This window comes from Tasmannia lanceolata, unplaced genomic scaffold (genome assembly GCF_043159265.1).
Source record: "Tasmannia lanceolata isolate RefF3 unplaced genomic scaffold, GAP_Taslan_0.1 ptg000006l, whole genome shotgun sequence".
NCBI classification, from domain to species: Eukaryota; Viridiplantae; Streptophyta; class Magnoliopsida; order Canellales; family Winteraceae; genus Tasmannia; species Tasmannia lanceolata.
Window position 1 is genome coordinate 12713706 of NW_027518683.1, and position 24088 is coordinate 12737793.

At 38.5% G+C, this 24088-nt stretch overlaps 2 protein-coding genes across 6 annotated transcripts; one reads left to right on the top strand and one right to left on the bottom strand.

The window, feature by feature from the left end:
* Positions 1-380: 380 nt before the first annotated feature.
* Positions 381-19320, top strand: LOC143879751 (protein ABA AND ROS SENSITIVE 1-like). 5 transcript variants are annotated; one of them, XM_077382290.1, is made up of 8 exons: positions 381-584; positions 2091-2211; positions 8676-8775; positions 9429-9582; positions 15786-16137; positions 18718-18793; positions 18891-18937; positions 19048-19320. In XM_077382290.1, exons 2-8 carry the CDS (start codon positions 2117-2119, stop codon positions 19226-19228), a joined length of 1005 nt encoding a protein of 334 aa, XP_077238405.1. In that variant the 5' UTR covers positions 381-584; positions 2091-2116; the 3' UTR covers positions 19229-19320. The 5 variants fall into 5 exon arrangements, with proteins under 5 accessions (XP_077238405.1, XP_077238404.1, XP_077238408.1 ...); XM_077382289.1 differs by having other exon boundaries at positions 8676-8761; positions 9397-9582; XM_077382293.1 differs by having other exon boundaries at positions 2130-2211; positions 8676-8761.
* A 638-nt stretch (positions 19321-19958) lies between these two features.
* On the bottom strand, positions 19959-24088 carry LOC143878391 (cysteine-rich receptor-like protein kinase 1). Its single transcript, XM_077380681.1, has 7 exons — positions 23202-24088; positions 22619-22813; positions 22148-22275; positions 21840-22053; positions 21191-21422; positions 20852-21002; positions 19959-20760 (listed from the first exon to the last, which is right to left on the bottom strand). Exons 1-7 carry the CDS (start codon positions 23974-23976, stop codon positions 20425-20427), a joined length of 2031 nt encoding a protein of 676 aa, XP_077236796.1. The 5' UTR covers positions 23977-24088; the 3' UTR covers positions 19959-20424.

The window sequence follows — 24088 nt, forward strand, 5'->3', positions numbered from 1 at the left end:
ATCCAATCCCAAATCTCAACTGCAAATGTGAGAAATCCAAATCTAAATCTTGTGGGTATCCAATTGTGGCCTTACATATGAGGGGTGACATTAAATTCCAACATGTCATCTTCAAGTACCCAAGTTGCCATATGTTCACATCTTCAAGAAATACCCTGTCTGCTCTTTGTTGCAACCATGATGAGTATGTATAGTGTCGGGCTTAATGCTTATTATAAACAGAAAATGTGGGACCCATGTGATTGGGGCGCTTAAGCTCATCATAAGTTTGGTCCTCTATTATAATTTAGTCGTATTAGTTTGGTCCTCTATTATAATTTAGTCGTATTTGCAATTAATGACAATCACTAGTCCGTTTTTAGGGACGTAGGCCCCCTGCTCTTCATAATTAACCTCTCCCGTTACCTGCATTCCATTACCCCTCTAAAACCCTGGCATCTATATTGATAAACCCGCTATCTCCTTCCTGTACGGACACCATCCCTAAACTTTCTCCGTGACCCTCTCTGCCAAAAAAAACTCATCAAACCAGGCCAAACCCTTTTTCCATACGATCTCTGCTTCCAAATCTTCGTCTCGACCACGTAAGTATTTCGTCGTTTCTAATTGCGTGATTGCATTTGCTACATTTTCACATGTTTCCTTTGTTCTAGGTTTTAATGACGCTGCGTTTGGAATTGAGGGTTTCCTTCAAAATTCCACCCCTTTCATGATCTGTTCCTTTTGTTTTGTCTTGATTTATAGCTATACAACCGTAAAATCGAGAGATTATTGTGGTTGTATGGAGATCTTGGATTAGGGTTTAATGATGATCTATTTGTTTGAAAGACGAATGGCTGAAATTGTGTCTCTATTGAAAATTCTTGTTTGAAGTGGTATTCTAAGAAATGGAGATCTGTGGATAATTCGTTAGGGTTGGAATTTCCAAAGGATTAATTTTTGGGTGAATTTTTTAGGCCAACGGCTGATGTTTCCAATTGAGACTTTATCAGTGTGCCTGTGCTGCCTTTGAGATTTATTTTTATTTTTATATTGGATCATTTATATGGCCTAGTTAGTATTGTTTCTGTTTCTCATTTTGAATTTCATTCATGTTCATTACTTTGCATTTCAATTATATTTCCTCATCATTTCCTATGTTAAAAAAATAGGAAAAAATTTATAAATGACGCTCCATTTTTAAGTGTGAAATCAGTGAAACAAAATAGAAAAAGAAAGCTCAGTTTGATCCTCTTTGTCTTTGGGGATATTTTCCATTCACTTCCCAATCCAATTGGCTTGAATGGCCTTCTTACTGCAGTCTCAGTCTTTTCATTTCCCCTCGCCTCATGCTATAAACTTTGAGTTTTTTGGTACCTTAAAGGTTTTTCTTCTTGGCAAAGGTATATCAGCATCCTTGTGTCTCTTCCTTTGTAACATCATAGCTTGTGGCCCTGTTTGTGATTTATTTTCATACGCTTGAAGATTTTTGTCACCATATGATTGATGGATAAGTGATTTCTTACATGATTGATATGGACGACTCATCTGTATGTATATGTATATTATCTATAGGATTAATGGTCCTTACTAGTAATCTACCTTCAAAGCCTTCAGGACGTGCTCCTTATCCCCAATCTCTATTTTAATATTAAAAGGTATATCAATTCAGATCCTTTTTGCACTCAATTTTGAGCATTACTAATCATGAACATGACTAACATCCCCCCCCCCAAAAAAAATAAAAATAAAAAAAATCTAATCATGAACATGACTTGTCAAATTCCCTGATGAAATTCTTAGGGTGTTTGTTTCATCGATTTTATGAACACTTTTTCAAGAGTGATCGAGGGCAGCAGTATCTTTGCAATGATGAATGCATGCTTCTATGCGTTTATGTTTCAAAAGCTCTGATATCATTAAGAAGTGATAAATTCATGCTTCTATGTATTATGTTTTGAAAGCTCTAATGTTATTAAGCAATGGCATTTCTGAATATGATATAATATCTGGTCACAAATTGCGAAGATGCAGACTGTCATGCCTAAAATTTATTCATTAGCTCTCTTCTATACATAAGCATGTTATGATGGGTGATTCATCTTACAAAGTGTCTTAGAGTAACACTGTTCAACTGATGGATGCTCAAGCACAAAAGAAGGCTTTGTTCCGTGCAAAATTAAAAGAAGCCGCACAAAAACGAGAGAAGCACATAGAGTCTCCTCTTGTAAGGTACTTTTGAAATTATACAAATAGTATAAAGTGTGCTGTTTTTTGTGTATTGTTGTCAGGATGCTGGAAACACCGAATGTTAGTGCAGATTTGCTGTGATAAAAATATGAAATAATATATGAGCATGCCCTCCATGAATGCTATACTGTGACTCAGTTTTTGTTGATTATGTCAGTAATTAGTTAGTATTAAGTAGATTAGGAATTGTGGAGGTTTTTTCTATTTGCGTGGGTGTAAGAGTCCTGAGGAATTTGATGTGACAATCAGCTAGCAAAGGAAATTTCAACTTTTAACTGGATTCATTGCCATTTACTAGCCTAATTAGGTTATGTCGCCTATTTAGAAATTGCCCATGACCAAGTGGCTTTTCTTTACTTTTATTTCTGGGTTTCTGTGATCTCCATTATTTTTTTACACGATATATTTGTACGCTGTTTTGATGTTTCAACCCTCTGGGAGTAGCTAACACATTTATTCTATTCGGAGTTTTGGGATTGTAAAAGGGAGATGATTTTTTCACTCCCCCTGTTGGATTATGCGCTTTCCTTTTAACGGAATTGTGGGCAGACCAAGGTTACCTGGAACACGGTTCGTTCCGATACGCTGTACGGGAACGGGTACGGGGTACGATGGTAGTCCGGTACGCGGTATGATGAGGGTATATATATATATATATATATATATATATATATATATATATATATATAAAATTCCATATATTTTTACAAGAATGTCATTCCATAGTACACACTACACACATTTAATACACAAAATATAAAAACCTCGTGTATGTCATACATATTTTTTCAAAAAGAAAGTTCCCGTTGGAATATATGAATATCCTTCCATAGTCCATACTACATTTAATAAAAAAATAAAAAAACCTCAATGTATGCCCTACATATTTTTTTCAAAATAAAGCTCTAGTTCCAATTCAACCCAAAATATAAAAAATTTGTAGCTCTCTCCATCTCTCTTCTAGTCTATATGCATCTCTCTCTCTTTCTCTCTCGCGGGTCGCCGCGGTTCGTCATTTTTGGCGATCCGGGTCGTTAGTGAACCACGTTTCGGATCGTGCGACCCCGGATCGCGGATCAGAGGGCGGATGGTGAATCCGGTAACTATGGGGCAGACTTTAACGCTTTTTGACATCAAATCACGTTAAAAGGGGGCGCATAATCCTACAGCGGGGGTGAAAAAATCCTCTTCCTTGTAAAATATAGAGATTTAATGTGAAGAAGAGAGAGATGAAGAGAGAAGGGAGGAGACAAAACATGAGTATTTAAGAGTATGTCATTAATTTTGAAAGCTATAAATACAATGGCTTATATACTATATCTCAAAAATGACCAAAATACCCTCATGTATACTCATATTATAATGCTCCCCCCCGCCCCGCTTGAAACATACTCAGCTTGTTAAACAATTGTGTGTGCTGCTTTCCAGTCATCTGCAATCTGATCTCAACTATATGTATAGGTATAATCTCCCTCATCTCTACTTTCCCATGAATAAAATGAAAATCTATTTTCATATGCTTCATATTTTTACTAAGAAGGCAGCTGATTTTATTAAGAAACAAAAGACATTACACGAGGACGTCATTGGGTAGAGGATGCCCAATAACGATTAAAATTCTCTTTACACTGTTCTTTGGAAGCCTATCTACTAGGTCGTTTGCACTTCTAGGGATATGCCTAAATGTAATGTCCTCCACCTACATCTTTCAATGATGTTACCTATATAGTAAGCTATTCTTCAAGGGCCATGATTGTCCTTCGCTCAATCAATAATCTTTGGGGAATATACTTCAATCTCAAGTTTTCCATTGCTCTTGTCCTGAAACAATTGCCCAGTGAGTCAGACCTCTGCTTTTTTGAGTCCGTCCTCCCAACGGAACGTGAGAAAGACAAAGATAATCTTGCCGTTAGCATCTCTCATTCTTCCTTTGGTTGTTTTCCTACCCTAGATAACTGACTGCAATTAGCAGATTTTTTTTTTTTTTTTTTTCACTTTGACTGTATTTTTTTTCATGCGTTTTCTTGTCTTCCCAAGAGAACATCACTTCCTTTGTCGGGCCGGACAATCCATTAGCATCTCTCGTGCTTCATTTGGTTGTTTTTCTACCCTAGATAGTTGACTGAAAGTAGCAGTATTTTTCACTCTGACTGCATTTTTTTCCATGCGTTTTGTTGTCTTCCCAAGCAAACATCACTTCCAGTGTTGGGCCCTTGTCGGCCCACACGGATAGAGATCCATCGAAATGCATTTTCCATCAAAGGAGCGAAAAATGTGAAACTACTTCAGAATGTCCTCATTGCCGTCACCAAGTAACTCTCTCTCTCTGCCCTCTATTGGTTGCACTATGAATTTTGCTCTTTGCCCTCCATAATGATGAAAAATTCTGTCTCCTCTAAAAATGGAGGTAGTTCAAGTTGCAGCTTCAACAACTTCTGTTTCTATCATATTCCCTAAAATGCAAAAAAAAAGAAAAGAAACAAAGAGTTATCACTTAGAGATTTTTAAAAATCCTCCTTCAAATCTTGTAATTGTACCCCCAATGCCACTTCATTGTGACAACAAAGCTGCTATCTACATTGCATTTTACGTAGTCTTTCATAAGCGAACGAATTATATTGAAGTGGATGTCCACTTTGTCAGGGAGAAGATCTATGATAGATCTTTGGTGCTTCTTTATGTTCCCTCGTCACTTAAATTGGCTAATATTTTTACTAAGGCTGTAGGGCCTTCTCTTCTTCAGGATACAAATATCAATCTGGGCATGTCGAATTTGTATAGCCCAGCTTGAGGGTGAATGTTTTTTTTTTTGGTAGGTAAGCTGGGATCAAACCTGCGACCTCAAGGCTGAAATGCTAAGCCTAAACCATTGAGCCACAGGCTCAATCCCTTGAGGGTGAATGTTGCCATGTGTTATATGTACATTTGCTATATGTGAGTTATGTATGGATGTATGGGTGTTATTCATTTTATTATTTCCCCCTCATTAAGAGTACTTCAGTCATTGTAATGATGTTTCTGTTTGATGTTAGTATATGGCAAAGGGGACTCTTTCTCCCATGCTTTTCATCACAATCTTTCCCTTTCTCTATCATCTCTTCTCCCTCTCTCTCCTTTATTTCATTCTCCATTACCCCTCTTGATTTCATTAAGGATCAGCAACAACATAATCCTCAACTAGAAGAAAGTGGAAATCCTTTCGAGTAAGAAGCGATGCAATGAAAACCTTGGAGTTATCTCCTAGATCATTTAGTATGTAGCCAACTTCATGTTTAACAATCAGTTGATAAATAACAATAAGCTGATCATAAATGTTTTTAAATGGTAGATCTTAAATGTTTTTCATCTTAAGAAATTCATGAGTAGTGAACGCTTTTGGCAGTTTTATAGTTTGGACGAACTCTGCCTTATCTCTGTAAGTTCATGGCCAGGCCTCAGATATCGCATCTGCATGTGATCTGTGGAAGCACATTGAAGATACTTTTTCTCAACAATTCAACTATTCATTAAGTCTAATCGGGATGCCTTTAAGGTGATCTAGAATGCCCTGAGCATGCACAATCAGGAGTATTTGGCCTTTTCATAGAAAGTAATTATCATTGGTGAATTTGGTTAATGAGGGAGGATTTTTGAAGAAGTAGCCTTAGGAGGAGAAGAAGTTGGAAGTGGCCATGACAGAAGATGAACAAGAATTTGACGAAAATAAGAGAAATGCAGTGGGAGGGAAGAGACCTAAGATGTGGATTTAATGGGGGAGAAGATTCATGGCTTAAACGTTTGAAGAAAATGGGTTTTGCATAGTGTAGAGGCTAAGGATTTTTAGATTTTTTGGATTCTTTTGTCTATTTTTCGTGGAGAAGGTGCTAACATGCACCCTTTTCTTAAGTTAGATGCTAAAAGGCACTTAAATTAAGTGAGTTGGTGACGTGGCATCTATCTTAATGTTTTAAAGGCTCTTCATTGAAGTTAAATGCTACCGTGGGCCTTAAGTGAGGGGTGCCTTAACTTACGTGAGGCGCACTGTAGCAAGAGGAAAAAATTAGATAAAAGTAAGAGAATAAATCCCAAAAAATTCGTGGGGTTGAATATGGAGGCTTGGAGTATATGAAAATGAGATTTGGATGAAAGAAATGAGATAAATTATGGTTTTCAAGGTGAGATGAAGAATGAATCTGATTTTGAAGAAAGGGAGGAAGAAAAATAGTGATTTTGATGATAAAATGGTTTTGGATATCTTCTTAGGACTTTTCTGTAAAATCATTCTATTTCCATCTTGCTTCTAGTCCTGGTTCCTCAGTGTAGCTAGAGTTTGGTCGATCCAGGCTCCTCAGTTTGTACATTTGAGTGGGCGGCCCTATTGAATCGGATTCAGACGGTCGACTTTTTGAGGAAGCGGGAGATTCTAATTGTTGACCGCTGTGCGTTATGCATCGAACCTGGGGAATCTGTTGACCATCTATTCATCCATTGTAGAGTTGCTAGGGAGGTTTGGAGTAAAGTGCTATCAAGATTTGGTATAGCTTTGGTCTTCCCAATTAATCATTTGGAATTAATTCTTAGTGGCCCTTGGTCCCTTGGAAGAAAGAAGGAAAGAACTAGAGAATGCTTGTTGGAATCTCGGAACCCACAACTACATTTAAAAGAGCAGAGATGCCATAAGTACGATACGATAATACTCATCAACCATATTAACAACAAAATCTAGTGTGTACCTTTAAAGATGAATGCATATCAGATAAAACATGCATAAAGGATTCTATTTCATGGCTTTTCATTTTGCACGTGATTTTGTGGAATGTTTCTTTGCTTGCTACTATGTGGGTGCTATGGAAAGAGCGGAATGCTAGAGTGTTCAAAGGCTCTTCTAAGGGATCCCTTTTCCTTTATTGGAAAATTATTGCTTTGGTTATATCTCGAGTCAAAACCCTTCCTAGCTTTAGATTTGTGTCTGCTTATGATCTTTGGCATGGGTGGAGCGTGGTGTGTTGTAGTGTGGAGGGCAGATAAAGATCGTGCAGGATTGGGAGCCTCCCTCTCCAGGCCTTCTGAAACTTAACTTTGACGGATCTAGCCTCGGGAATCCCGACCCTGCAGGGGGGTCTTCAGAAATGACTTGAGCGAGGTGATTTGGGCCTTTGCTGGTCCTATTGGTCTTGCGGATTCTAAGGAAGTTGAGGTTCGCACAGTGCATCAAGGTTTGAAGTTACTTGATAAAAATTGCCTCGATAAAGTGGTTGTGAAAGGGGATTCTTTGAATGTGATTCGTTATCTCAAGAGTGTTCACCCTTATCCTTGGAGATTCGATAGGTTCTTTGATGAAATATAAGATTGGGTGGGGACCTCTACTATAGCCTTCCAACATGTGTGTCGCTCCACTAATGGGGCGGCTGATAGGCTTGCTAGAGAAGGGGTTGACAAGGAACAAATGAATCTTTACGATTTCTTCCCCCTTGCATGTTCTATAGCTTCTTTTTTCTTCCCTTTTATTTGACCATCTCAGTCCTTTTTAACGATATTTTTACCATTCAAAAAAAGAAAAGAAAAGAAACACGGAATGAAATACCTCTTTAGAATGATAAATCTTGGCCTTTAGCTTCTCCTTGGATAGAGATCCCGCTTTGATACATGTCTAATATAGAGATTTAACGTGAAGAAGTGAGATGTGAAGTAAGGAGACAAACCATGAGGTTGAAAGACTATTCTCATTAACTTCAATCTATGAGGACAACGACTTAATATACTCAACTCAACTCAACTCAACTAAGCCTTTGTCCCAAACTAGTTGGGGTTGGCTAATGAATCCTTTAGAAAATTTTCATGAAGAAGGTGAAAGGATCTACCCGTCTCAAATTGACCGAGTTTAATCCTGACACTAGTTGGGTTCGTCTACATGGATCATTTTCTTCCATTCTATCCTATCCAAGGTCATGTTCTCTGTTATGTTCCTAGCCCTCAAGTCTTTCCTCGCTGTTTCTACGCAAGTTTTTTTTTGGTTTGCCCCTACCTCTTTTTACTCCATCAACTTGGCATGAGTCGCTTCTTCTCACTATATATCATTAATATAGTCGTACTCTGTAACAGGGATTGGATGCAACATAGAAGCTTTAACAATCTTCTTGCACTAGCTTTTGAATAAAACCCCAAAACTCCAAAGATTAGTCAAAGAAGACCTATTTCATGCAATGTCACTTTCTTCAAAGATGCACCATGAACATTTGATGTTCTCTGTTGATGTTTCATAGAACGACTACTTTTTGGATTTGACAGCAATGAGTAAAAGTTGTACTAATGTATGACTGCTAGTGTATCTAATTAGGTATAGAAATGTTCTTTCTTGCCTCTTTCTTGTTTAATTATATTGATTTCTTTGGAGAAAAATTGCTTGGAACAATTGAAATCAAATGGTTGGAGACAAAGGCATCTAATTGCAACTTTTCTGTATGTAGGTACAATGAATATGATCAACCTGTGTGTAGGGTTTGTGATGTCACCTTGAAATCTGAATCCCTTTGGAATGCACACCAAGCTTCCCGTAAGCATCATGAGGTGATAAATTGTCGTAAAATTCCATTTTCCGTAGACCTAGGATACCCATTTCTTAATTACAATTTGAAATGCTTAAACTTTAAGGAAAATGATAAAGGGATGCAAAAATTGGGCTCCTTCCTCAGAACGGCCCATGTATCTTGGCCACGTGTCTTGGTTGCTTTAATAAGTAACCAAGTGAGATGTCACTCACTCGGCTGCTCATTAGAGCAACAGGTCACGTGGCTGACATTCATAGGCCATCACATTGTTGCATCCTTGTTTTGCGTCCCTTAACATATCTCGAGCTTTAAAGGAGACTATTTTTTTGTGGGAATCTCACTATGTGAATGGCTTTCTTTAATACTTGTTTATACAATTGATTTGTAGAACAGTACAAGATTGTTTGGTTTTTTATTCGCAATTTTCTCAATTTGGGATCCTCGTATCATCTTTGTCAGAAAAATGGAATTGTAGGATACTGAAAATTTAACAAAAATGATATAAAAACCATTTCAGGTGGATTACTTTCCGGTATTCTTGTGAGGTTTCATACTAGATTTTGATTACATATATATGATTCTTGCCATGGTCTTAAGGGAATGTAATAATTTGCTTCTTTCGTGTGGTTATTGTATTGAGCCTGTCAACAAAAGGTGCTTTTATTGGTACAGGCAATCAAGAATGTCAAAGATGCTGCCACTGGACTAACTCGTGTTAATGATATACAATCTGATCCTCCTAATGAGTTGGTGCATAAAACTCGAGCATCATCCTCATTGCCTGCCGATTTTTTTGATAAGCATGAGACAAAGAAGCAGAATACTGGTAAGCTCTTCATAGAAATGTTACATTCCCTTGCTGGATTCCATGCTCATTGAGAACCTAAGAGTTAATATTTTATGCTTTAATTGAACCTTAGACGCCAAATCACTATGATATACCTGCTTTTTTCCCCATAAACTTTTGTTTTTACTCTTTTTTTTTTTTTTTTAAGTTGACATATTTTCATTGATATCAGAATTACATTGGGGACCAAGAGTCCCATCCTGTATTACAAAATATCAAAAAACTGGACAAGAAACAAAATAAAATAACTGGGACACGTCTTCCTTCATCATGCCAGCGGCGAAATATATGCTTGACGCCCCAAGGGCGCTTCTCTGTACCAAGCTCTTACATCAGTCATTTTTACAAGCTAACCTCCAATTAAGCCTATTAACACCGTTACTAACAAACACCAGGGTTTCAACACGTCTATTATAACCATACCTCCAGCAAATAGAATAGCAAAGCAGAAAGATTCAGACAAAAAGCCAGTCTAAGCGAAATACATAGTCTCTCAAGCCAAAATTGGTCGAAATATATCCCATTTGAATACAAACCATAAACAGATACTTTTGCTATCTAGTGATGTCATCTTTACCCTGAACAAACACAAATGTTACATACAACCTCCCAAATCCTTCCCCGATCTTGTTATCAAGCTACCTCCAGATACACCCCTAAGAATTATCTTTCCAACCTTCAGAGGGTAAGAACAACCTCCAGGGAAGGATTACACCCTTAGGAATGACCCTAAAGTCTCTCAAACCTAGGGGAATCAACTTCCAAACAAATGCTCCACATCTTCCATTTAAGCTTAAAGCCTAAGTTGGCCAGAAATATTTAGACATAGTGGAGACCTTCAACGTATTTTTCGCTAACTTGTATCCTCCAGAAAACTAAGATCCATCTTCTTTAGAAATTAACTACCTTATGAACTGTCTAACCACCTTCTTTAGAAGCTAAAAAACTAACTAACTATCTACAGGGGGTCGGAAGATGCTTCCTTTGGGGTTTACAACCCTCGGCCCCCAAGACTTCCACCTGTTTCCCAGACTCCTGTTCAGTAGAGACTTCCCTTTTTTCCTTTAAATCTCTTATCGCCATTGTCATAAACATTTTTTTTGTAGCTTCAAGGTCATCATCATATCCTATCCCAAAGACATCTCCTATAGCCAACATCTCATCAAGCTCCTCATAAGAATAACCATTATTTGCCACTTCCCCTGGACATTCTTCATTCATTCTGCCTTTATCTTTCTCTTCATGTTCCTTTCCCATCCGTTCCCGAATTTCCTGACTTCTCTGTCTAACGAGTCCCGAGATTCTTGAGATTCCTCTACAGAATCTACCACCCAGTTTTCTAATCTCTCTATCTCAGCCGCTTTCTCCTCTTCCCACTGCCGTCAACGAATCCTTCTTTCCTCTTCTAAAGCTTCCTTCAAAAAGGAAGCTTATAGATCTGAACATATACATCCTTTGGATCTGTTGACCCTGAAACTTTTTTGAGCTCCTCCATATTCTCCCTTTCATCCTTTTTGAATTGCTTCCACTTCTTCTTCTAAATCCCCATCAAGATTTCTCTCGGAGTGGGAAATTCCTCTGAAGCCATCTTCTCATCATACTCCAACTCCTTAAGGAGTTTAAGGTCGTCAACGCCTCTTCCTGATCTTAGATCCATTTTCATCCGACATATTAGGGGAAAACGGTTATCAAAATATTTCAAGAGTAGCTTAACTTTGGAGGCTAAATTTCTCTTACTGGTTTCTTCTTTTTTAGGACGACTCAGAAGCCTCCTTTTAAAGAAGGAAAGACCGCCCCTAGTGGCCAGTAAATGTGATTCGATGCGCGCACCTCTACTAGCCTGACCGACTTTTCTAACACGGTTTGAGTTACCTATCCGAGGGGTACTGACATGAATCCCAATGTCCTGACATTTATAAGCTTTCAAAACCCTTGACCTTCCTTTGTTCTTTTTGCTACTATTGAGAAAGCGATTTTTAAATTTAATCGCCTATCCATCTACCGCCAACTGCAGATTGAAATTGTCAGCAATATCTCTCCTGATGGCTTTTCCCGAAATGGCACATGTCTTAGCCTTCAAAGATTGCTGAATCACACCTTTCCCATGTACGTCCACCTTCCCTTTCAATGATGATTTCTTTCTTTTTAATTTTTCTGATGGCTTTTCCGTTCCCAAGATAGAAGACGATTCAAAAGACAACAACGGCCCATCCAACGGCTCCCTAGCAATGGAATTGACAGTTTTGCCTTCAAGATTTTCCAGAAGTGGTCCATGGAAATATTTTCTCCGGCGACTTTTCATCATTTTATTTTAATTTTTCATAAATGAAAATTAACTGAGAAAACATCCAGACTATTCTAAATCAGAATAATGGTAAGCACTTCATAGAGATGTTACATTCCCTTGTGCTGGCCTTCATGTTCATTGAGCCTAAGAGTTAATATTTTATGCTTTAATTGAACCTTTAGACGCTTTTTTTAAATCACTATGATATACCTGCTTTTTCCCCATGAACTTTTCTTTTATTCTTTTATTTTAATTTTCATAAATGAAAATTAACTAACTGAGACAAGCATCCAGACTGTTCTAAATCCAATCCTAGAACACTATTGTATTAATTAAAATGCAAAAAACTGAAAAAGATGCATGTATTTCCCCACACATAGACACACAAATTTGCAAACATATGCATAAAAATTTAAAACACAAAAAATGAAGATAAGAGAACAAAAAAGAAGACGAAAAATAATCTGAAAACTTTTCAGAAAGAAAATGACATGTATTTGACATTCTAAATTTCTGGAACTTAAAATTTGGATAATTCAAGATGATCATAGGGGCAAGGATTCAAACATCAGTTTCGGTTCGCACGGAAGTAGAAATACTTCATGGAAGTTTATGGGAGTCCATGGAAATCTTGTAAAAATCATGGAAGTTTATGGAAGTCTATGCAAATGATGGAAATTTAAGATGAAACTTGAAGATAAGCACAGACATAGACTTAGAGACCAACACATAAACAAAACAGTCATTTGTAATAGGCAAAACAGTCACTTATAATAGTTTAACAAGATTAAGCATCTAGTGACATGCCCTGTCACGCAGGTCTGGAACAATAAGGTTTATTTTAAACATGGAGATATTTAACATGTTGGAAAGCTGGTGATCATGCCTTTTCTTTTACTTGTTAACTTACCCATCTTATTAATGGAATGAACATTAATATTTATTCGACATATGTCATTTTTTGGCTATGTGGGTTCATGCAATGAATTAAACTTCGGACTGTGGTCTGGACTTACTTTGGAGTTAATCCCCTAGGAAGTCGATGTCAAACGAATTCGAGTCGTGATGGAAGTTAAGAACCATGTTTAGGAATTTGAAATCAAATGATTAACATATTAGTAGAGCACTTTGTTGATTGTGATGTTTTTGTTGCTCAATATGTGAAACTTGATGCTCAATATGCTTTACAACTCACAATATAATTGACGGAACAAAAATTCTTGCTTACTTTTAGTATCGTGTTACAGTATGGGAAGTTAGGAACAGCACCTGTGTTGCCTTTATATTAATAATGAGGAATGACTCCATCATATTTTTACGAGAAGGCATTGATGGCGTATCAAACCTCAAAAGGTTTTTTTGGTGGTTTGAAATGATATCGGGGTTGAAGATGCAGCGGGATTAAATATCCCGCCGGACGTCCTAAACAGGTATGCAAGTACTTTATAATGCCATATATTACAACTTCCCATGACTTATCTTGGACTTCCACTGGGTAACGGTGTACCAAAGGCGGCATTATGGGACCCTGTGGTGGAAAGGATTGAGAGAAAATTGGCAAGCTGGAAAAAACAATATCTTTCATTCTGTGGTCGAATAACCCTTATAAAGGCTGCCCTAACAAATATGCCGGTGTACTTCATGTCGATTTTCAGGATTCCGGCAAAGGTGGCAGAGCGCATTGAAAAAATCCGACGGGATTTTCTATGGGAAGGCAGAGTTGAGGAGAACAAGAAAATGAAGCACCTACTGAAATGGGAGAAGGTCTGTAAATCCAAAAGGCGTGGTGGTATTGGGGTGGGTCAGATAAGACTTAGAAATCAGTCATTATTGGGGAAATGGCTATGGCGATTCGGTGTTGAAAAGGAGGCGTTATGGCATAAAATCACCAGGGATAAGTATGGATTGGGATGGGGCTATTGGTTTTGCAAAAATCCATCGACTGGAAAGGGATCAGGCGTATGGCGTTCTGTACACGGGAACATTTCTCTGACCATGTTCGATTTAAAGTTGGGAGAGGCGAGCAGGTGAGATTTTGGGAGGACTTATGGATCGGAAAATCGATCCTCTCCATATTGTTTCCTAGCATATATCGAATTGCCGCAAACAAGGGTGCCACAGTAGCAGAATATTTGGAACAGAGCAATGAACATGGTAAGTGCTTTTGGAATATCAGAACCCGTCGGAATCTTAAGGACGAGGAAATCCCATCGCTTACTGAGCTATTACATCTCCTCTCGAATATCTATTTATCTGAAAATGTGGATGATCGCTGGATCTGGACACCTGAACCGGAGGGTGAATTCTCGGTTAAATCGTTTTTTTGGGAGATGACTGATGATGCAAGATCACCATCCAGGAGATCAAAGATATGGAGAGCCAACATCCCACCACGGATTGGGGCTTTCGCATCCACCGTTGCATAAACACATGCTATCGATTAAACGATGCATTAGTGTGGCTAGTTGGTGACTTTATCTGTCACGGTGAGGAGGAAACACTGGACCACCTGCTTCTAGGGTGCCCCTATGCCTATTCAATATGGATGAATACTCACAGATTCTTTGGAATATCCACGGTTTTGCACAAAAAGATAGCGGGAGCTTTTCATGGATGTTTTGGAAATAGCATGTGGATGGCACTCCCATATGCAATTATCTGGTTCATTTGGAACGAAAGGAATAATCGTATATTCCTTCAAAAATCGCGGCACTGGAAGCATGTAGCACTTGACGTCAAGCTCGCGATTATAGCCTGGGTAAAGGAAAAGGTGGGCATACCCTACCCCACTGGGGAAATCCTCCGAAATTGGGTAGCTGTTATCAATGAGAAAAGGATGAGGTGCTCCCCTGCACCAAAATGGGAGGTCCCCACCCGATGGGTGGATCAAATTGAATTTTGACGGAAGCTCTCTTGGGAATCCAGGCCCAGCGGGCATTGGTGGTGTATTCTGCGATTCAAACAGTGTAATGGTGATGTCCTTTGCTGGCCCAGCGGGCACCTGCGACGCAAATGACGTTGAAGCGTGTGCTCTCTTGTATGGTCTTCAATGGTATGTAAAGCACAACTGTGGCCCCCTCATTGTGGAAGGTGACTCAGCTAATGTTATCGCATGGGCGAGGGACCGATGTTCCAGACCATGGCCCCTGGCTCACACACTGGTTGAGATTCGGGATTTGATCCGATCTCTTAGACCGCAAATTTGTCATAGGAGACAATCGGCAATTGGTATGGCTGATGGCTTGGCCAAAGAAGGAACTCATATGACTTCTATGACCATCTCAATATGCGATTCGGTGTTGGGGGAAGATATTAACACTTAACAACTCTGAGCTGTTTGTAATTGAATTCTCTACTTCATTCTGATGATTTATTGTACGGGGGATGTCTCGTCCCCTTATGTAACTGCTGAATTTTTGGAATGAAATCGTTATCTTTCAAACAAAAAAATAATAATAATGAGGAATGACTCAGATTTGAAGTTTAGCTCTGCCCTGGTGGTGATGACTTCAGGTTTTTGTGAATTCTATCAAGCCTCTGTATGTTTCCTTGATTTTTGTTGGAAATTTGTGAATTCTCAACTCGTGTTTTATCATTATGGAATGTGAAAAATGCAATGTGGTACTTGTTATATTTGAATGCTCATATGTTTAGTGGTGTCGCTTGTTTATATGTGGCTAATGTATTTTTTTTTTTCGAATGGTTCTGTGGCTTATGTATTTACTATATGCATCTTAGCTATGTAAGAGTACCTTTATCTTCAGTAGTTATATTAAGTTATTTGCTCTGCATTTATATATCTATTCATGAATGCTGACTCACGATGCCTTCTCAGTCATACTTCAATCAGTGGTCATTGGAGTTGTAAATCTCTAACATACTACGATATTTTTAGGTTTAAGTTACAGAGGCAAGATCAACCCTGTCATTTCTCAAACATCTGTAAAGCCAGCGGTTGCTGGTTCATCACCTAACATAGATGGACACATAGAAGGTTTTCCTATAGCAAGTCATCCTTTTGATTTGTCTGATTTTGTAAAAGAGACAGATGAGTTGGCCAATGTTGATTTAGTAGAGACAAAGGGAAGAAGTGAAAGTATTCCCTCGGGCCACCTCAATGAACCATCAAGAAAGACGGAGGTTTCAGAAGCCAAGAAAGGAAAGGGAACACTTCCTGAAGGCTTCTTTGATAACAAGGATGCCGATCTACGTGCACGAGGCATCGAACCTGTTAAGCTTGATATCAAGTAAGTTTCTTCGAATGCCTTCCATATTTTCCATTTCTTCATCTCTATTTAAAACACTTGCATTCCTATCCTAAGATTCATAACATCATAGTTGATTGTATCCACCTATCATTACCGCTTAGGTAGAGACAATCATCTGTTTTGGAATAAATCAATGGGATAATTACATTTACACCCTCTCAACTATGGCCAAATTCTACTTTTGACCCGTGGTATCGACTTCACCAAAGACACCCACCTCATCTTTCGATAATGCTTGTTACGTGACGGGGTGGATGGGAACGAAGAAATTGTCAGCGGGTGTCTTTGATGAATTTTGAACTATAGGGTGAAAAGTCAGGGGGTCTACTTAAAAATGTCAGAAAGTTGATGGGGTGTCTTTGGTACCTTCGATACCACGAGGTTAGAAGTGGAATTTGGCCATAGTTGAGGGGGTGTCTTTGGTACCTTCGATACCACGAGGTTAAGAGTGGAATTTGGCCATAGTTGAGGGGGTGTATCTGTATTTTTTACTAAATTAATTAATAGGTGGTCTTTCATACTGTATTATGAGAATCCCCTACCTCTCCTTGTTTGCTGGCTGATAGATGTGACATCTCAAAAGTCTGAAGTCTGAACTCTCCAATTAATGTGCGATGTTCTGGATGGACCGTTGCTTGAAAATCACATTTATTGGATGATTTGAACTACATTCAATCGGCCAGTCTTTTGAGTGGTCAAAGAATGTTATTGACTACGATTCAAAGAAAAAAAGGAATGTTATTGACATCCCAAAAGAATGTGATTTATTTCTAGGTTGCCAGAGCGGGAAGCGAAGGCTCTTGGGATGGTGGGAAGCAAGAAGCATGAAGCACGGGGGAAGCGTGATTCCCATTGTTGGGGAAGTGCGAAGGGAAGCTCCGGGGAATCGTGATTCCCATTTTGGGGAAGCATTGGGATCCCGATTCGGAATCACGATTCCCCGATGCATTGTGCGATTCCTACCTCCTTGATTTATTTCATGGTTAAGATAAGATAATTTGGTCAATGCTGTTTTTGGGCCATCTCATCCAAGAGGTTGCTCATGTATTTGGACTTTTCTTATCAACAAGGTGACTCATCAATTTGATGAACCATGGAATGAAGTATGAAGTTTCCTTGTTGCAATGCATTGTGAATTATTGTCTCATTAATTAAAATAATATGTTAGGCCGTGTGGTCGACGCAAGAGTGTCTATTGATGGAAGAGTGCTCTAAGCAATCGTGAACGAAGAAGTGTCGAAGTGAAAGCCCCAGGAATTATTGAACAGGTACAAACGGGGTCAAAAGCTGTGGATAGCCTGGTTCTATAGGCCATTGTCAACGAGAACTGATAATTGGAGACCGAAAAACTATAAAACAGATATTGCCATATTTTTAGCTTGATATAGCTGTCAGTAGCTTTAGATTCCAAGTGTATGGTTTTCGATTTTTATGCAGTGTTAAGTTTGTTACAGATATATTTCTACATATAAGTACAAATACGTTTGAAGGTAGTAAACACATTGGTTTTATCTTCTGAAAATAAAATACATGTATAACAGCTAGCATTCACAAAAATCAAATGATATCTTGATCCAGATAAGAAAGGAAAACAACTGAAGAAAGATTAAGAAAAAAAAATCAGATCTGAAATAGGCTTGATAGAACAAAAGGGAATTGAAGAGAGTATACTGGGGCTGAGTGTAGTAAGACTGTAAGATATAGACTTAAGATGAAACTGAAGCAAATCTCATGAAATAAAGAGAGATTAAAAGGATGGAAAAAATAAGGTTTCAGTAGAGAAAACAGAAGATGGGATGGAAGAAAGAGAAGCAGATTTAGGGTTCTTCTGAGGATCATCATTCTATGAGGGTTTTGTATCTAAATTGGGCCCAATACTATTCTTGAAGTTGTAAGGAAGAGCAGATGGTTGCTCACTTGAGTTTTGAGGGGCAATATTATCATGATGACCCATACTGCTGAGTTGTCTTGGCCTTGTTTTCTGGTGTGAGTCTGTGTTTCTATTCTATCTTCTATACCCTCTACTGTAATAATAAAAGTGTAGTTTTTTTTTTTTTTTTGAATGGTAATAGATTCATTAATAGGACCGAGATGATCAAAGAATACAAGAAAGAATAAATACAAGCTATATCCAAAATTCTATTTTTTTTTATTTCCTCAAGGGCCCGTTTGGATACCTCATATTTTGTAATTGGATTTGGAATTGAGTTTTGAATACAAAATGAATAGATCCGCCAGCTCATGTTGAGGGAGACAGAGAGGGAAGGGGGCACTTCCTACTGGAGGGGAGAGGTTGAGGAGCAAAGAGGGTGAAGGAAACTGCCAGATCTGTGGATTTCCAATTACTTATTTCCACATCATATTTGGAAATCTGATTTTTTTCACTGTCAGTAGCTGATTTGGAAATCAAAGGATTTGATCCGGATCCAAATCACAACACAAAAAGGGCTGCAAATGTGAGAAATCCAAATCAAAATCTTCGCGGCATCCAAACGGGCCCTAAAGGTACATCTCGTGGAAACAGATTTGATTAATTACTTTTGCTAACTTTTGGTGCAGGGATGAGTACAAAGAATTTGAGAAGGTGATTCAAGAGGACTTGAAGGAAGTGGATGACCGGTTGGAGGAAGAAGAGGTGAGATCTTCCCATTTCTGTCATTACGAAAAAAACATGATAGAAAAGCAAAGTTCTGCCATAATGTAATAACATGAGTTGCAATGTGTATTGGCAGTTTGATGCAGCTGAGACGAGAGAGGTGGTTGAATCCCTGGAGCAAAAGTGAGTTCAAAACTGAAACAATCCATTCATATATATATATATACATGCCGTTGTTTCTGTTTCCCTTGGCTAAAGGATGTTTTTGTGTGTGTGTGTGTGCGCGCGTGCAGGGGTTATAGGGAGAGAGTGGAGATGTTAAAGAAGAAGCAAATGGAGTTAAAGGCTGAAAGGTTTGCTAATGGGAAGAAAAGCCTTTCATTCATGGGCAAGGAATCGAGCGATGAGTCCTCAAGTGACGGAGACAGGGATGAAGAAAATTTTACTGTCGATTGGAGAGCAAAACATTTGTAAACACTTGGTACTTTCTGCTCTTTCTTCTCATCCGGGCAGAGATTGATATCAAATGCAATTTACTCATTGGGATAAAATTTTGTGTTCGATCTCATATATCCTCATGTTTCTGATAAATTTCTATCCATTGAGTCTCTAATAAGCGCGTGCACGCACAGACACACACACACAAAATATCTTCTCTTAAAAATCAGAAGCATTGATTCTCTAAAAGAGAATACATTTTTACTGCCTACTGAGGTGCCTTACCTTATATATGGTAGGCGATGTCATTGTCGCAAAAGTTTGGAGTCTGAATCTGATAAGTTAGAAACTAAATTTTTTGCAGCCAGAACACGTATGCTTTATTTCGAGTTAGGACTACTTGGTAGTCTCACAGTGATCTAGACTTAGAGCTATAATAATTTTCACCTGAACAGCCCTAAAGAGATGAATATGCTGAGCGGGGCTGGGGGGATACCATTTCACATAATGAAATGTATTATTTAAAGAGGACAATTCTCATTAGTGGGATCTAATGGGATGGGCCTAGCTAAGCTCACTACAGAGCTGCACTTGGCCCCCCAATATCTTTGATGACAAGGCCAAGCCCAAGCCTGTTATAGTCAAATGAAAACTTTCCCCAGTATAGCCCACCAATTCTATAAAATCCTTCTCTGAGATTCATTCAATCTTTTACCATATGTATCACCATTAAGAGTGAAATTAAACAGCTCCTATAGCAATAACATAGTAGCATTTATCTCAAACCTTATCAGTCACAGTAATCATATAATACATTAATGTTCCCTAAATCAGAGCTGAAGACTGGATCCTCTTATAATTTAAACTTTCGAAATAATGGGGTACTCTATCTTCTTCAATATATATACATCTCCTCTTGAACAAGAATTTCAACATTATTTCTCTATACCTATTTTTTTATATTCTAGCTGACCCAGAACGAACGACTTTCCTTAAATTGGAATCTTCAAAACCAGTAATGGGCTTCATCCCCTATCCTCTTAACTCACTCTCTGTTTCAGTCTTTACCAGACCTTCTCCGATTCAAAATAGAAGGCTTCACTCCCTAATACATGTTTGCAATGTCGCCAGGTCACCCCAGAACCTTGTACCAATAATCTGTCTCATGGCTAACTTTTGTTCTTCAGTCTTGACTTGGATGGTTTGAACACTGCAAATAAAGGCATATATATCTAGGATGACGATGATTTGTCTGGATGTGGGAAGGAAGGGGAGTCGCTTGGTCCAAAAGAAGTGAGGCTTTCTGATAAGTTCTCCCAAGATTGCTTCATTTTAGATCGAGACTTTCGGTTTAAGAAGGCTGGTTTCATAGGAGTCCCTATACATTCAACCTTGCACGTTAACATTGCAACGATTTCTGACATTGGAGGCCTTAGGCTTGGGGATGACTGTATACATAACAACGCCACATTAATTGCTTGTAAGACATCTGTTTCCACAAATCCATCTGCTTGCAGTCTCGGATCCACTAGATCAATGACACTCGAAGTCTCATAGAGCTTCCAAGCCTGAAATCAAAAGTAAAAACCTCAAGTTTGCGTTTTAATCTAGCACTGAAATGATAAGTGAAAAAAGAATTTTTAAGGGTAAAAATGATACATATTCGGGGAGATATTGCAGGTCCGAGGCTAATGTATGATCTGTGTTTTTCCTGCAACTAACAATCTCAAGCACCAAAACTCCAAAGCTGTAAATATCGGCCTTCTCAGAGAGCTCTCCTCTAATGGCGTATTCTGGGGCTGTATAACCCCTGAAAGAAAAAATCAATAATCACAGTAAGATCAACAACTTCCATGATAACAGATGATTCAACTATCATTATGAATCCTGTGTATAATGATAGATTAGAGGAATCAAGGGTTGAACCCAAAAATATCTATCCAAAACGTAAAGATATGAATATTCATCAACAACCACAGAAACTCATTAAAAACTTACAGAGTTCCCGCAAAATTGGTGCTTAGATAAGATTGGTCTTCAGGGAAGAATCGGGCCAATCCGAAATCTCCGATTTTTGGTTGGAATTTTTCATCAAGTAGAACATTGCTTGCCTTGATGTCTCTATGAACGATCCTTAGGTGTGAATCTTCGTGAAGATACTGTAACCCTCGAGCAATGCCAAGAATTATTTGGAACCGAGTCTTCCAGGTCAGAAACTGGTCGCTTTTTCCTGTTCCATAAAACTATCAGTGAGGATAATAAAGTACACTCCAAAGCTTAATGCATGCGATTATATTCTGGATTTACTCTAGTTTTGGAATAGCTTTAGGTTTTTATTTTGACATAGGAGAGAATGCAGCGTGAGATGTATGGGCAATAACATAGTTATGCTGAACAATAAGGTCCAGAATATGGATAAAATTGCATGAAAAAAATCTCAACTTAAAATTTCTTAATCTGACTTGCTCTACATGTTAAAAATTATAAAATATGGCCTACCCAAAAAACCAATTATAAAATATGGAACCTACAAGAAATTGAAGTGCATGCAAGTCACAGGTCTTTAAGTTTCCAAAGCGGGTAACTAAATAATTGGAATCATATAAATTCTGGATTACTTTGGAATGAGCACAGAGATTAAACTGACCATATACTATTAGATCCAAGCTTCTGTTTTTCATGTATTCGTATACGAGCAGTCTCTGAGACCCATCTGAGCAACACCCAAGTAGGCGAACCAGGTTCTTATGTTGGATGCTTGTTATCATCCTCACCTCTGCTAGGAATTCCTCCTCCCCTTGTAGGGATTTTTCTGCAGCCAATTTCTTTACAGCAACTAACATCCCGTCCTCTAACTTTCCCTGTGAAAAATCAATTCCATTTCATATTAAAACTTAAATCAAATGCATACTTCAAAAGTCATCAAAGAAGCTTTCTCATTTTTGTCTTTAGAACCTTATAGACTGGCCCAAATCCTCCTCTTCCAAGCTGGTATTTGGGATGGAAATTCCTTGTCGCTTTCTTTAGAGTCTGGTAGTCAAAGTAGCTTATTGTTCGAAGATTACCGCTAAAGAAATTCGGTGCTGCTCACACAAAATTCACCATTTTAATAAATACAGTGCAGGGTCAATGGTATAATTGTTAAAAGAGGTTGTTCTGATGTTGAAAGTGTCCTGTGATTTGACTCAAGGAAGTTTATATGCAGTCTTTTATATTTCTTCTTTTATGGTTCTTCTTTTGGGATCTTGGATCATCACACTATGTAATCGCTAGAGGGACTACTGGTCCCCATGAATATTTCATGGTATGAATATATGAAGTTATTTTTTGAAAAAATAAAATAAAAAATCACCAATTTAATGCCACACAGAAGCTTTTAGTTAAATTTTAAATATTCCTTTCATATCTTGCTGTAAGGTATTTTACCTTGTAGAGACTCATTCGTCACCATCTTCTTCCTCAACCTTGAAGGTTTGATGCATTTGCAGAACACTAATATGAGAATTGCAGAGACAACAAGCAATATTATCCCTCCAAGGAAAAAATATTTGGCTGAGGCACCATGCGGAGGCGGCAGTGATGGGCTACGTAACTGAAGTTTAGAAGGTGATGGGGAGATCACTGCACAGGTTTTATGAAAAAATATCATGGATCTAAACAATAAATGTGGTAAAAAAAACTACAAATGACATTAATGTACAGTTAACAGGCAATTCATTCTAGAAACATAGTTAAATGGGCGGCCTAATTCAAACTAGCTAACTTAAATTTTGAAGAAACTAGCATAAGAGGGTATCCTATGTTAATCTATGTTATTAGCAGAATGATACCATCAAAGACTCTCTCTTTTTTTTTAATCTTGGGCCCTTAGTGCCCTTGTGAATTATAGAAAGCGGGAGTCTAGACTCAGAGGTGCCCTTGCAAAAAGGGGGGCAATAATAAAGGCAATTTCGTCTTTAAAATTAGATCTATGGATATTTAGGTAATTCTACAAAGTTAAGGAACATACGCTGAGGGGGCATGGAACGAGGGATCTCTCTTTTTAAACCGAACGGAAAGCTCTGGTAACGAATAAAACATCCATCAAAAACCATTCCACCTTCGCTTCTCGGCAGGCAAATTCCCGCCAAAGCGTCTCTCGCTCTACCCAAACAATTCCCACACCGCTCCCCCACCACACTCCAACACTGACCAATGGCGAAAATCCCCCCACTATTCCCAACTCCGAAACCATTCCCTCCCTTCGCCCCTGCTTCCAAACTCAAATCTTCTAATACCTTTCTCACTCCCGTCCAAAACCTCCCTGGATCTCCCTTCCCTTCCTCCATCCCGCACTCCGGTCCTTTCACCGGATTCTCATATCCCTCGCCCGAAAACGGTGACTGCTGGTAGAAAACAACGCACTCCTCTCTGAAAACCTTAGCTCCGGCCTTACCTCCTCCGCATTCTCTTCGCCCTTTCAGCCCTGCTTCTCGCACACAAGTAGAGCAATCTCCACTTGTTAGATCTCCTCTGCACTGTGCGAAACCGTAGATCTTCTTCTCTTTCCCTCTCACGCAGTAGGTTGAATTTCCAGATCCAGCTCCCACAAGAAGACAGGAGAGTGTCTGGTTCAATATCTCATCTGAGGCTCCTGATCCATCAGATCGATCACATAGAGTCGTATCAAGGGAGATTTGCGAAAAGCAAGGATTTGTAAGTGTGAAGATGAAGATGAGTAAGAGGAATCGAGACATTGGATTGGCTCCAAGTTTGTATCTTCTTCTTCTTTTTTCCTTTCTCATGTTATCAGAAAAAAAAAATAAAGTAGAGAGGATTAAGGATTAAAGTAGAAACGTGGAAATGATCGATGAGGAAGGGAATGTCGGTTTTTTATGCTCTCTTTGTTGTTTTTTA